Source organism: Eschscholzia californica, unplaced genomic scaffold (genome assembly GCF_041429995.1).
Source record: "Eschscholzia californica isolate CP2 unplaced genomic scaffold, dmEscCali1.0.p SCAF_4, whole genome shotgun sequence".
NCBI classification, from domain to species: domain Eukaryota; kingdom Viridiplantae; phylum Streptophyta; class Magnoliopsida; order Ranunculales; family Papaveraceae; genus Eschscholzia; species Eschscholzia californica.
This window is the reverse complement of record NW_028238461.1, coordinates 10,827,182-10,841,918: the sequence shown is the minus strand read 5'-3', so window position 1 is coordinate 10,841,918 and position 14,737 is coordinate 10,827,182. Positions and strand designations below refer to the sequence as shown.

The window sequence follows — 14,737 nt, the reverse complement described above, 5'->3', positions numbered from 1 at the left end:
CCTGGTGAGTCCGACAAAGATTAAACCTTAACCAATTGGTTTTTCAAACTTCCTTCTCTGTTGAGTCCAATAGAAGCAGACGATTCATTCGAATAGGAGGAGGCAACGACATCATCTCCTGTCAAACAAATCTATAGAACTCATTGAATCTTGATTCGTGACCCACCATTAATGAAGATCCAAACTAGTAGAAAGCTTACGCAGAGGTGATGATGTTCGAAATCTTACTAGGTTTTACCAGAGGAGAATAAGAGGGGGGGGTGCTCGGGAGGCCCCTATAGTCGGTTAGGGAGGCGCCTACAGAGGGGAGGCCCCTACAGTAGTTTTGGGAGGCGCCTATAGACGCACCCTTTATTTTTATTTTGAAACATATTTCCTATAGAATATGTTTCCCCAGAAAATTTTTAAAATTTTGCATATTCTCTTTAAAATTCACTTTCCGGAAACTATTTAGCTTTCCCTAAAGCGCTAGCAAAAAAAGATAGTGCTTATGCTTTTTTGTCTGACTGAAAATCATATCGTATTTTTCTTTATCCCCACTTTGCCCAATTCAAAACTAATCTACAATCCATATGCGTTGTGTCCATCAATTTATTCGGCTGATCAGACAAATCGCTGCTTAAAAAACTTTGGCCAAGATATTGTTTGTGTTGAAATGCTTACATTTCAGTTTGTCCAACTAGTCGACTCAATTATTAGGTTGTGCAGCAACTCTTATTATTTTAGTCTTAATTCTTTTTTTTTTGAGAAAGAGGTAAAAATTTTAATCTTTTTTTTTTTTTTTTTTTTTTGTTGAGAAGTAATAATTTTAATCTTAGTATAGCGTCTTCAAGTTTCCAATCGAGCCATTTGAAAGCAAAAAAACAGGCCTCTTCATACATTTTGTACGCTATGTAACGTATATTATGTACATATTTGTGAGGAATACTTTCAACCTAAAATATTAGGCTGCAAATTATATTTGATATAGTATTTATCCCATTTTCATGTACTCATGTCCTTGTTGATAAGCTTCTTTTAATTATAACAATATCAAAAGAAAGTATCACTTCAAAGAATTTTCAGTAGTGCATCTAAATATTGAAAATAATTTTTCTTTTTTTAAGAAATATTGCAACGGCCATGTTTGGGCCATGGGTTATTGTTATACACACCAATAACACTTGCACAAGATTTTAACCACACCCCATTATGGATAATAATAACTCAGGGTGTGTGAAATTTCTTATTATGTTTTAGCCCTTAATTCCAAGGCCCGACTTATTTGGAAATTCAAACTCCTCATACAAAGGAAGGTTTTAGTGACACTAGACTTAATTGTTAAAAGGCGCCCCCATTCTATCTAGAGTCACTTACTAGTCTACTACATCAAAATATGTGGGCATTCACTTAAAAAGGTGCCTTTAGCGAAAGTGAGGCCCTGTAGGAGCCTGTTTTTTTTTTTTTTTTTTTTTTTTGCGGAAGTAAAACAACCACTGATTTGGCTTCTAAATGTTTTAGGCCGTGACTTTGGGAATCCTAAAAAGTCTTCGGAAAATAAAGACTTTGATCAATTATAATGAAAGCGAGAGATATACAGTAGAGCGAGAGAGACAGAGCTTGCAAGAGAGAGAGAGAGAGAGAGAGAGAGGTGGTCGAAAATGGTGCTGGTGGTTGGAAGTTGGGGGAAGAGGTGAAGATGAAGATTAAGAGGCAAAAAACAATGAAATGAACTAAAAAATAAATATGCTTTTAAGTCAATCTTGATTACTAAGTCTTTATTTTCCGGAGATAGTTTTAGGATGTCCCAAAGAATCCACCATATGTTATTAGCCCTAAGAAAATGTTATGGGGCAATGAGAAATTCTAAAGGCACTTACCATTTTCATTATATACACTCACATCTAAAGTATTTTTTGTTCAAGTAAAGGAGATGCCGAAGTGTATGTAAAAAAGCCCCTGCCAAACTAAAATTACAGACTCGCAGCAGGAAAGATATTAAATTACAGACAAACTCAAAGTTAAAGCAAGAACATAGTTAAAGGCGTAACCATTTCTAGAGGCAGCCAGGCACCCCGAAGAAGAAACATATGGGGGTTCATTTAAAAATGCCGCCTTTAGCCAGAAAGTAGTCCCTTTAGAAGCCCCTTTCAATTTTTTTCCGAACAAAACAAACACGACATCGCTTTTAAATATTTTGTTAGATTACCAATTTATTTGGAAAATGAAGGAGTAAAGGACCATTGTTACTAAAGAGTATTAGTTTATAGTGATAATTCTTCTCGAATGTTTCGACGAGAGCTTGTTAAGATTGCTATATTTTCAATTAGAATGTCCTATTAATGAGTAACAACCATCTTGTCCTTTTTTTTCCACCAACAAGATTCCATTAATCCCTCATCAAAAAAAAAAAAAAGATTCCATTAAGGATGGTGCAAGGAAATCCTGCCCCGATTTATTATTGACAACTCAAATAAGCAAGGCAAAAGACAGATTTATGACTTATCTTATCCAAACTATAGATATACAATAATGCAAATAACAATGTGACTTTGATTGGACTTAATATAATTAGCAATTTAAAATAAATATTCTGTTTAAGAATGATTAAGTAAATGAAAGGCAAATTGGAAAGGATATTCAAGAGACAAGGCATCCCTTTCTTGACTTGAAGTGGAGTTTTAGATGATTTAATTCTAAGCAAACCCTTCTCTCTCTCTCTCTCTCTATACCCAAATAAATTCTCACCTTTAAAAGCTTCCTTTTTGTAAACAAGCTTGCTTTTGTTATTTCATTTTTCCTTTCCCTTTGTTTCTACCAAGAAAACAAAAGGGAGAAAAGATGGGGAAAAAACAAGCAAATAAATTGTCTTATAAAGAATCTATCAAAGCTCTTGAAGTTGATATACATCATGCTAATGCCCTGTAAGTTTCTTCTTCCCACTTCATCTTTTTTTGTTTTTCTTTTTGCTCATGTCTATTTTGTTTCTCATTATATTTCTGCAACTTTTGTTGATTCAATCTCAAATTATGGTAAAACCCATACCCATACACATATTAGAGAGAGAGAGACAGAGAGTCACATGAAGGTTATGTTGATTTTCATCCTTTCTAAATGTCATGATGATCAAAGTTCCATATGGAGAACACTGGCCCATTTCAACCTACATGTTTGAAACACTTAACTTGATCTAATATAATTTTTTCCTCATTTCTTGAGAGTTTCTTGTTGAAAGTGCTTTGAATATAGGTCGAAAACCAGAGAAACCATTAATAAGGAATTGGTTCTCTATTGTCGTCGGGGGCGCCCTGGACGACCAGAAAATTTTGTCAGACCGATTACTTATGTTTACTCTATCTAGTCTTATAAAGGGCGGCTATCAAAGTAAGGAGTATATCATATTTTTGTGTTTTGAAGAGTAGTGGAGTCCCAATGTTACGGTTACAATTCTTAAGATATCTTTTGGAGCTTGTTCTTCGTACATGCGTGATGAAAATCATAATGTCATTGTTCGTCGTGGACGTATATCTCACCAACGGAACTAAGTAAATATCTAAGGTTTTGTGTGAATTTATGAGTGTTTACTTTCTTTAATTATTAGTTTTCTAGTTTCATTAGATCTTCCCCGCGACATTTCTTATGTGTTTACCGTTAATTGAATTCCTAAGGTGATTAAGTTGGATTCAATCATCTTATTCAAAAAAAATTAAGTTGGATTGTTAGTTCTTATTTGGATGAGCTGACAAATTTGAATTTGGGTACTGATCATTTGTAGGGCAGTTTCTCTCCCAAGAGATTATGGTGGAGAATACCTTCAAATGAGATTATCTTATAGTCCTCTTGCTCCATTCTTTATGTTCTTGATTGAATGGATGGAGTATAGTTGTACAGACAGTCTCCCCAATTACTTAGGCCTTCTCCATATACTTATTTATAAGGTGGGTTGCCATCTTTTTTCCTAGTACACTTCTCTTATTCAGTTACTAGTTGAAGTTCACGAGGTTTCCGCTTTCGTTTAGTATCTTAATTGATCTCCTTTCTCGACATTTAGGTACATGTTGATGGGAAGACAACCATATCTGCGCATGAAAGGAGAGCCAGTCTAAGAGAATTCTACGGTGTGTATTTACGAATTCTCCCCAAAGATTAACCCAATTTGGGTTGTCTATACTTGTTTTCTGAATGATGACCATTTTGCAGCTGTTATATATCCATCTCTTAAGCTCCTAGACAGTGACTTAACTGAATTAGAAGAAAAAAGTAAGATGGGTAGGTGTTCTGAAGTTTCCGGCAGGAAGACAGTCGAAGAGTCTAGGATGAGTTCCAACAAAGATCCTAAGATAGAAGATGAATGTGGAATTTGCATGGAAGCTTGCACAAAGATGGTCTTGCCTAACTGTGGTCATTCTCTTTGCCTCGACTGCTTTCATGATTGGTAAAAAACCGAAACTCTATTTTCATATTGTCAAAAGAGTTGCACAAGATAGTACCACATTGAATATTCTCCCTAAAATCTCTCTTGTGGAGCTTTGGTTTCCCACAATGTGAGACTAACTTGTGGAACTCTCCTTATCCATTTTGTTAGATCTCTAATAACATTTAACAACTTACTGATAAAATGAAGAAACATGTTTTTTCCTTCCATCAGGAACATTCGTTCTCAATCATGCCCTTTTTGCCGTGGTTGTTTAGAGACAGTTAGCTCAGAAGATTTGTGGGTTCTCACAACTTACAACGATGTTTTAGATACAACAGCAATGGCAAAGGAGAATTACCGATGTTTCTATCTTTATGTTGACTCCTTGCCTCTTGTAGTTCCGGTCCTTCCTGACACCCTCTTCTTTGTACATGATTATATGATCTAATTCATAGAAGTCGACCGACAATGTAATTATATAGCCGACCACCCATTGTAGATAGAGTCTGGCATGGATAAGTCTGGTTGGTCATCCTTGTTCGAGGGTGAAACAAGTGGGTCTGAATTGCCCGGTATTCCCTCAGAATAAATCGATGATAAAGAAGGATTTATAATGTAAATATAAAGCAAATGTAACATTATATACTGGATAAGGTATGTTTCATATCCATTCTCAGCTTTTTGGCAACCTGAGAAATTTGAATGAAACTAGAAAGAAAGAAAGTATTATACTTCTCATAATGTATAATTGTATATAAGTTAGTATACTAATGTATGATATATCCTTGTATTATGTTGGCATAGTTTTATTACGAAACGAGTGTGGTGTATACATCGCATTTTCATTAACACTGTAAATTCACGTCGGCTTTGGTCATTAAGCATTTAATTTATACTTGAAATAGTTTATCTTAATCTGCTAGGCAAATTCAAAAATTTCAAGAAATCCCTACAACTTCAATCAAATTCGAAAAAAGTATGTTATTATATCAAGAAATCGGGTTTTCCAATTTACAGTGGGAGCAAAGAGAAAACAATATAATTTATACTTGAAACAGTTTGAATCCTATGAGAAAGGCTATTTAAATGATTTTCTCATTGTTTGAATCTAATTCATTCTGACTAGTCCAAATATGAATCGTCTGACTCAAATAAACCCCAATTAACCATTCAAACGAGTAAACATTACGAGTGAGACAAAGACAAACATTCTAAAATCAGATCTGAGCCAATTAGAACCTCAATTTAGATTTCGTATCCTGACTTAGAACTTAACAAAAAAACGACATTACATTAGCAATAGGCTACCTACAATCTTGTAAGACACTCTTGAGTAATAACAGAAAACTCTAGCTTGCTTTAGACAAGAAACAGACCGGATTCTTGTTTACAGGATAATGGCAGATGAGTATACTTGCCTCCATTGTTGGGTAAGATGGTTTCAACTATTCTCTGAAAACAAGTACTCCTACTACTATCATCAACAACTTCATTGCCATTTCCATTTTCACTCCAATCATCTCCGCAAGTTGTTTTATAGAGCAACATATGATCAAGATCTTCCAACTCTATACTCTTGAATAAGTTTTTTCGGCACTTTCGAGCTATGTTGAAAAAGTCGGGACTAGTCCCCTGCTAGTCCCCGACTACTCCTCAGTCCCCACTTTGCCGACTCGCCTAGGGTTGAAAACCCTAGTCGGGCCTAATTTCGCCTAAAGCCCCGACTCGGCCCGACTAGGGTCGAGTTGACTAGTCCGACTAGTCGGGACTTATAAGGGACAGCATGTATTTTTTATTTTATTTTTCTATTTTCCAACGAGAAGACTGCTCTAGGGTTTGAAGCTTTGCCTTCTTCACTCATCTTCTCATCTCCAAACATCAACCAAACAAGATTCAAGTAGATTTTGAAGCTATCCTCTTCTTCAAACAAGTTTTTAAGCTAGTTTCTCTCTTTATTTTCTTCATTTTCTTTTAACTACTCTTTCGCTCTCTAGAGACCATATGTTGTTTTTTTTACTGATTTCTTAGTCTTTTAAAGTTGAAAGCATGTTTATAATTGGAATGTAGTTATTAGGGTTTGAATATATCCGTGATTGTTGAATGATTTCATACCGTGTCATTTAATATGATGTTAGAATACTTTGGTTGGTTTGAATTTGTCTCAAATGTTTATATTTATACCTATAATAATTACTTATACAAAATAAATTATATATTTATATTATACGACTAGTCCCGTGTAAATACGACTATTAGCGACTAAGCCCAGTCCCGGGTCCGCCGACTAGTCCCTGTTGCCGACTTTTTCAACATAGCTTTCGAGTAAGAACATCATCAAGTCCTCGGATAAATAGTTTTACCTTCTCTGCAATTGATTCGACGAAGCAATGTTGTATAACAAGTTTTATATATTCTTCTCTATTAATGCTATACACACCCATTGTGCTACCCCCTGGACACAACTCCACAATTTTCCTCGTCGAACCTGACTCTTCTTCTACTTCTTCAGTTTCCCAAACAAAGGTCAATCCCAAACCATCTGCATCTATGAACTCGGTATCCATCTTTAGGATATCTTTGCAGCTTTTATACATGTACGGATCTGCATCACGTATATCTTCCAAAGTGATTGTAGATCCGGCTAATTGTAAGAAAAACAAACGATCAAATCCAATGCCTATTTGCACGTCATGCATCATTGCTAAACCGATCATTCGACCACAAAACCGATAATATTCAAGTTGTTGAGCATCTACTTTTGTTGAGTGAATTCCTGGATTAGGAAAGAGCCTCTCTTGGTTATGTTGATAAGACACAAAGAGTGAATTTTGTGGAGTGAATAGCTGTTGACATACCAAGCGAAGCCACTCACCGAAGACACAAGGACCTGCAACAAGTTGCCCATTTTTGAACTGAGGTATGATTCTGTTCCGCAAAGAAATGGGATTTGCAAGCCCAACTTGCTCAAAAGAATCAACTACTAACTTAGATCTGTCAATGCTCATTGTTTGTATGTGACTACCATTCTGAACTTGGTCAGGGAATATCATCTTAATCAAATGTCTTCGAGATTCATTACTAACTAAACTCTTATGTCTAAGAAGCCATCGATGATCATCACCTCTCTTCGACTTCATAATAAGTTTGTTTATCGAATCTTGGTGAGAATACAAGCAAGAGGAGAGGTTCTTTTCTGCAGGGTGATAAAGTTTAGAGATAGCATCTAATTCCTTGAGAACTGGGAGATAATAAGACCACCCGTGATTAAACTCACACTGTGTACATCTTGTGTACTCAACTCCATCATCCATATAAGTCAGACCGAGATCAACGTTGTTCAACAAAGTATCAAAATCATCGTAAAACGGTATAAGCTCTTTCACATAATACTCATAACAACCATTGCGCAGAACAGCCCACGGAGAAGCCACCATAGGAAGAGAGTCAAGTGACAAACCTTTCGATCTCATATGTTCCTCTATGTTGGTACATATATGGAGCGTAAATAAAGAGAACTGGCTTATATCATTCTGAAATCGTGATTTTACCTCAAAAGGAACTCGGCAGAAGCAAGACTCTCTTATCAACTTCATATTCACAACCAACTGTTTTGTGAGCTCATTCATAAAAGGGTGAAGCTCACGAATTAAAGTCTGTGGCATTAGATTAAATGAAACTCGAGTGTTTGAAGAACCAATTGATTCAAGTAAAGAACCATATGTATGACGACATGAATAGTACAATAAACGTTCAGAAGTAGTTGTTATTTTGTCACGGAGAAGCACGCAAAAACGTAGAACTATATTACCTAATTGATGTTGTTTATAGATAGGAAATGATTGAATGTTAGGATAGATAAATAGACGAATTGATTCTTCAGCTATCTCTTTATTATTTGGAACGGGAGACTGGTATAAATAGAATATATACTCTGGCATTCCATACGCTTTAAATAGGCGGAGGTGTTCTTTATTTTTACGGACATCAGAGATCATACTTAAGTACTCGTTAAGATATTCTAACACGTATTTTCCTCTACTCCTTTCATGAATATCTTCATCGTTACTATTAATAAGGTGTGAAATAGATGCCACCAAATTTCGTAGAAGTCCAACCGCTGGCTGGTGACACTTCTTTCTTACATAAGATTTTACTCTGGAATCAATGAATTCAATCTTAGGTATGAATTCAATCTGTTGTAGTTCTTCTTTATTCATAAGGCATTTTTCCATCTCCTTTGGGTAAAGAAAAGAATAAAAAGGTGAATACTACACTCAACCAATAATTAAATAGTCAAAGACCTAATGATTGAAGTATATATGTTTAAACTTCAATCACATACCATAGTGGGAGAATCACTAAGCTCTTCGTCACACTCTTCGAGCATAGATACCAACCATCATGGGATCGGAAAACCATCCCTTTGAACCTGCCATCCAGGCTCCGGAAGTATGCTTCCGAACATACCAAATGTTCTTATGCATATCTTCTTGCTTGTCTTCTCAAGCTCCCAAAACACATCCATTTGCCCCTATCACTAGGCTCTTGGAACATATCTCGTAAGCTATCAACCTCTAAGTCCATCCATCACTAGGACCAGAGCAACATGTTCGTTTTCCTATCACATAGGCTAAGATACCAATTGTTAAATGGGTATCAGGATGTAATACATTTTCAACCTATACATCTTCATCCTGTAGCTCAGGCTCTGATATCCATTTCTCATATGGGATCAGAGCACAATACTCTAGCCTGTCACTCAGGCTCTGATACCAATTGTCAAATGGATATCAGAGTGCTATACTTGTTGGCCTGTACACTTTCAGGCTCTGATATCAATTGTCAAATAGGTATCAGAGTGCTATACTTTTTGGCCTGTACACTTTCAGGCTCTGATACCAATTGTTAAATAGGTATCAGTCACATTGATGTTCCACAGCCAGATTATCATCTTTATAAAAAAAATTCAAAGTGAAGCCGAAATATGTTCAAGAAATAGAGAAATAGAGATTCGGGTTTCCCATATACATAAGTATATAAGGGAATATAACAATGACATCAGTGACTGATTCTGGTAGGTGAGGATGAAAGGTTCACTTTTTCTGTCAGCTATCTTTTATGATCGGTATGTTTGTAATTTTCATTTTCTTTGAAAATGTATAGGGTTCTTGGAAAAATTTCTATCACTATCTTCAAATCTCATCACTCTTATCAAAACAACACTCTTATCATAACAACGGGGTAAAAATTATTGTTTGCTTTCCTGATTAATGTTTTCTTGATCAAACTTTACTTTTGATTTGGCTTCCTAATTGTTTTTTTTTTACTTGTAGGGTTTTAGAGAAGAAGATGGTGATGAAATGTGGATTGTTCTTCGTTTTTTTCTTTTGATATTTTTTTACAGTTGTATATGGACACAATTGGTGTTAAGATAATAAAATGTGGCTTGTTCTTTTGATACTTCTATTTGGTTTGTTTAGGTAAGAGAATATGAGTGAAGGAGTGGATTTGTTTGTGGGCTAGGTCTTCGTAAGCACAGTGCCCACTTGCATCATTGTACTCAGAAACCTAAGACCAGCCCCTATGGCTTTGCTGGAAAAAGACCGACCCCTTGGTAGCTCGAATAGTGAAAATTTCCCCAGAACCAAAAAGAGTTAACACGCTCTTGTATTTCTAATATCTTTGGGTTAGTATAGCACTTAAAATGCTCTACAAGAGCATCCGTGCGTGCCGGAGGCACGTGTCCTTTTCAAGGCGACTTGCCTACAAACTACTAGGCGCCTAAATTAAATTATATTGATAGATGCATTTTAGATTAAGAGGTCGAAACTTGACGAGAGCAACAAGAAGAAATTCAATGAAGAACATATTGTAACTCACTCTATTCCCAGCTATATGCCACCTCTCCTGCTGAATGCCACAAATAAGTGAACAGAGTCTTGCTATATGCCACCTCTCTTGCTGAATGCCACAAATAAGTGAACAGAGTCTTGTCCCAGACAAGCTTCACATGATCTTTCACCTGTGATAGCATAAGACATCTTCATGAACATTTTAACACATATAGATAAGAGCCATACATCACAGTAGAGCAACAGTTTTCCCATGAAATGATATCCAGAAAAGAAACTCTTATGCTTGAGGTATTCAGGAGGCAAATGGTTCCTTTTGATTAGACTTGAACTTTTTCGTTTACTCTCTAGATTCCCTTTTCCTTTCCTGTTTGATATACTGCAAGTGTATAATGAGGTAATTTACAAGCAGAATTTTGTGGTTGCTCTATTTGGGACTTGTTGAAATGTTTGAACCGAAGTGTTTGATTATCTCGTCTAAGCTTGGCAGTTCAAGTTTTTATTATATGTCAATTCAATTGTCAGTAGTACTATTTTCGCATTGTGTGCATTTTGGTTCCCAAGACTGGTCGGGACTTAAACACCTATATGTTGAACATATAGTGGTAGTGGCTTAACACCATATTTCCATGCTTTCATTAGTAATCTCATGTCCTTGGGATGTCGCCGCGATTAGCTAAGAAGAATGACACACAACAAATGAAATTCAGCACTATCATCAATGGTTGGAATGAGCAAAATCTATTAGGTTGGCACCCTGGCGCATACAGCCAAAGTTCTCCCTCTCCTTTCTCCGCGATGATTTCTTGTTTGCTCAGCAACACAGTTCACCCGACGCATCTCCTCTCCCTCACTAAAAGCCACTCTGAAATCATAGACAATATAGTTATTGTTTCATCATTATCCTAATAGTAACTTCATCGTTTGTTCTCTCAATTGTTTGTATTTTCTCTTTGATCATTTCTTTGAATTCGTTTTGTTTTATGTTCATCATTATCCTAATAGTAACTTCACCGGATGCTCTCCTCTCCCTCATTCATCATATTATTCTACACCTACAACCGTTACTACACCTTTTGAAAACGAAAGAGGGAACATTGAAAGAGAACTCCTAATAGAAATCTTACCACCGCAACCGCCTATTTTCTCTTTCCATCAGGAAGACGATGTGATTATTAATTCAATTGCTACGACTACTAGGGTTGACGTTTGGACCATGCCGCTAGTGTTTTTCCTCAAAAAGATGACTGTAGAATATCCCATGGCCCTTCAATGGATACCGCAACGGCGAGACCTCTCGTCACCATCCAGAACTCAGAAGAAGAGATGATTGAGGAGACAAGGACGAAGGAACTAAGTAGGTCAACAATGGAACTCGATAATCTCTATTTTCCTCAATCATTCCATGATACAACCATTAATGAAATCAAAAGAAAACCCACTCCTCTCGACCTTCTCTCCCGCGACACCGTTGTCGTCTTGGAACAGTACGAATCTCCACTAAATCTCGATGAATTTTCTGAATTCGATGCATTACAAGAGGATTACGAAATCAATCGGCATTTAAATCATATCAGAAGCTTAAAACAACCGACTACTAATGAATTTCTATCTAGGTCGGTTGCAGTGAGGAATAAAAAACGAGCCGATTTGGACGAGTTGGTAATTGAGGGAAATTACTTCTCTAAACATGGGATGAGAGATAGAGAATCTTATTTGCATTATGAGTATATTGGTGAGTTTCAGGATCAAAGTGGAAGGGGTAGAGATAAGCCAGAGGAGAGATTGTTTGATACGTTGATTAAGAAGTCTGAATAAGCTATTTTGGTTGCTAAAATTAGAGGTGACCAACAAAGATTAGGGATTACTGAGAAGAATTGGGCTGATAATGAGAGAGATGAAGAAGAGATGGAAGAAAAAGAATCAATAAAATTAAAAAAGGAAGAAGAAGATGATGACTATGATATGAAAGTGGAAGTAGAAAAGAAAGCAGCTAGTGACCACAACCCACTCTAATGCCGAGAAAAACTCAAACCAACCCTACTACACCAAATTCAGGAAATCAAAGAGGTAATTGAAGAAGATATTTTGAATTTAGACAACTTCCTTTCCAAATATTTGTAAGACTTCAAATACCAAACTTCAATGGGAGAAGCCTCGAGCACGTTTTTAGAATGTTTTTATTGTGGACATTAAATGATGAGAATAACTATCACTTACTCAGTTAGTTGGTACAACTAAGTAGAGTCCTGGGTCATAGTGGCTAGAGTTAAACTAAGACAACTATATTGTTGTGGTCTGTATCTGATACATACCCTTGCACTTAACAGTAACTAAACGTGTAAATGCGTCTCTGCCGAGATAAAAAGAAATCGATGATGGTAGTTTGTAATAGAGTATAATGCAAATTGGTGGTTGGACAAAGCCTTGTACATCTCAGCTACACTTGATCATGACAACTCATGATCTGTTTAAGTCGTTATGGCTGGACCAACCTCATCCACTCTCGTTTCATATTAACCTAACTATCTAAAGTTTGTTATAGTTAGGTAGAGTTAGTTATGAGTTAGTTTTTCTGTTTCAAAGTCTTGTTAGAGAAGTGGTTGTAATCTCTCTTTAAATACTCTTGTACTTGATTCATTTGAAGCTAATGAGAATCAAATCTTCTACGGTATCAGAGCTAAAGCTCTTTCTCGCTTCCACAACTTTCTCTCTCTAGATTTCTCAGTCTTCTTCTTCTTCATCTTCCTCTTTCTCTCTCAGGTTTTCATCTTCTTTCTTCTTCATTTTCTCTGTTTTCTCTTCGAATAGCATGGATCGTCCTCGAATTACTTCTTTAGCCATCAGCTCAATGAGCAATATTATACCAATCAAACTTCAAAGCGACAATTATCTCACTTGGAGATCATTGTTTCTACCAATTCTGAAAAAGTATAAAGTCCTTGATCTTGTTAATGGCACTCGTCTTCAACCAGATCAATACCTAGATAGTGAAAGGAAAGTATTGAATCCAGCTTATACTGAGTGGCTTGATGAAGATCAAACATTATTGATTTGGATTAATTCAACTTTGTCTGAATCAGTAATTCCTTATGTTGTTGGTACTTCTTCTTCTCAAGAACTTTGGCAAAACTTAGAGGATTCATTTGCTTCTGCTTCAACTGCTCATATCTTTCAACTTCAAGAAAACCTAAGAGACTTGAAGAAAGATAATGATAAAATGCCTGATTTTCTTACAAAAGTGAAACGAATTTCTGATTCATTAGCTGCTGCTGGAAGTCCAACTTCTAGTGCTGAATTGGTGGTGAGTATTCTATGAGCATTACCTTCTGATTATGATTCTTTTTCTGCTGCTATTAGATTGCGAAAACCTCATGTTTCAGTCACTGAATTACAAAACCTCCTAATTAGTGAAGAGATTACTATCTCTGAAAGGCAAAAGAGAGCAGCTACCACCATCAATCAAGCACTATTCACAAATCCTCCTTCTTCTAATAGAATCTCCCAAAATAGATCAAATCAGGTCAATTCCTCTAATATGAATATGAATCGATACAAAGGAACAAGAACCTTCACTAATTACTCCCAAAATGGAAGAAATTTTACATCTCCTACTGGTACATCTCAAAATAAACCTAATCAAGGTTCAAGAACTAATAATGGTGATCGTCCTGTTTGCCAAATTTGTCATAAAATTGGTCACACAGCTGCTGAGTGTTATCATAGGATGAATTTCTCCTATCAAGGTCGTAATCCCCCTAATAATCTTGCTGCTATGATGGCATCTGCTAATATCTTGGGAGAAAATCCATGGTTTGCTGACACTGGCGCATCTCATCACATTACCCCTGATGTTTCAAACATAGCTTCTTTATCATCTTCTTCCTATAAAGGTAAAGAGACCATTTCAGCAGCTAATGGCCAAGGTATGACTATCACTAATATTGGTAATTCTTCTTTTCACACTAAGCATAATACTTTCTCCCTCAAGAATGTCTTAGTTGTGCCTCAGGCCTCTCATAATCTTCTCTCAGTAAATAAGTTTACAAGAGATAATAACTGTTCATTAACATTTGATCCATTCCAATATTGTGTGAAGGATCTGGCTTCGAACCAGACACTTTTCCAAGGGCCTGCTAGAGGAGGACTCTATCCTATTCATCTTCAAGATAAGCCTTCCCTTCCAATAAATTTCCAGAATAAGGCCTTGAGTGCTCGAGCTACATCAACTACTCTTTGGCATAAGAGACTAGGCCATCCTTCTTTTCAATCCTTGCAAAAATTGAAGCATGTAATTTCTACTGATTCTCTCAAGCCAATCTTCTGTTCAGATTGTCAACTTGGTAGAAGTACAAAGCTTCCATTTCATAACTCCACAACTGAAGCTTGTCTTCCTTTACAACTTCTCCACATTGATCTATGGGGTCCAGCACCTGTCTCATCCAATAGTGGGTTTCAATATTATGCTAATGTTGTAGATGAATTTACT

At 36.3% G+C, this 14,737-nt stretch overlaps 3 protein-coding genes across 4 annotated transcripts; 2 read left to right on the top strand and 1 right to left on the bottom strand.

Moving 5' to 3' along the window:
* The first annotated feature begins 2,617 nt into the window (after nt 1–2,617).
* On the top strand, nt 2,618–5,189 carry LOC147542606 (E3 ubiquitin-protein ligase AIRP2-like). Of its 2 annotated transcripts, none has more exons than XM_086634947.1 (5): nt 2,618–2,903; nt 3,755–3,917; nt 4,031–4,097; nt 4,180–4,414; nt 4,628–5,189. In XM_086634947.1, the coding sequence occupies exons 1-5, from the start codon at nt 2,821–2,823 to the stop codon at nt 4,842–4,844; spliced, it is 765 nt and encodes a 254-aa protein (XP_086491073.1). In that variant the 5' UTR covers nt 2,618–2,820; the 3' UTR covers nt 4,845–5,189. The 2 variants fall into 2 exon arrangements, with proteins under 2 accessions (XP_086491073.1, XP_086491074.1); XM_086634948.1 differs by having other exon boundaries at nt 2,767–2,903; nt 3,760–3,917.
* Nucleotides 5,190–6,702: 1,513 nt separating this feature from the next.
* On the bottom strand, nt 6,703–8,628 carry LOC147542605 (E3 ubiquitin-protein ligase UPL5-like). The gene has a single exon (XM_086635319.1). The coding sequence runs from the start codon at nt 8,626–8,628 to the stop codon at nt 6,703–6,705; it is 1,926 nt and encodes a 641-aa protein (XP_086491445.1).
* A 2,892-nt stretch (nt 8,629–11,520) lies between these two features.
* On the top strand, nt 11,521–12,066 carry LOC147542604 (uncharacterized). The gene has a single exon (XM_086635318.1). It carries the CDS (start codon nt 11,521–11,523, stop codon nt 12,064–12,066), a length of 546 nt encoding a protein of 181 aa, XP_086491444.1.
* Nucleotides 12,067–14,737: the final 2,671 nt, after the last annotated feature.

Bases quoted from the DNA above. Each gene is read 5' to 3' on its own strand.
- LOC147542605 (XM_086635319.1), bottom strand. From the start codon at position 8,628: ATGGAAAAATGCCTTATGAATAAAGAAGAACTACAACAGATTGAATTC.
- LOC147542606 (XM_086634947.1), top strand. From the start codon at position 2,821: ATGGGGAAAAAACAAGCAAATAAATTGTCTTATAAAGAATCTATCAAA. The intron at 3,918-4,030 runs GTGGGTTGCCAT...CTCGACATTTAG, and splicing joins TCCATATACTTATTTATAAG to GTACATGTTGATGGGAAGAC. The intron at 4,415-4,627 runs GTAAAAAACCGA...TCCTTCCATCAG, and splicing joins CTCGACTGCTTTCATGATTG to GAACATTCGTTCTCAATCAT.
- LOC147542604 (XM_086635318.1), top strand. From the start codon at position 11,521: ATGGATACCGCAACGGCGAGACCTCTCGTCACCATCCAGAACTCAGAA.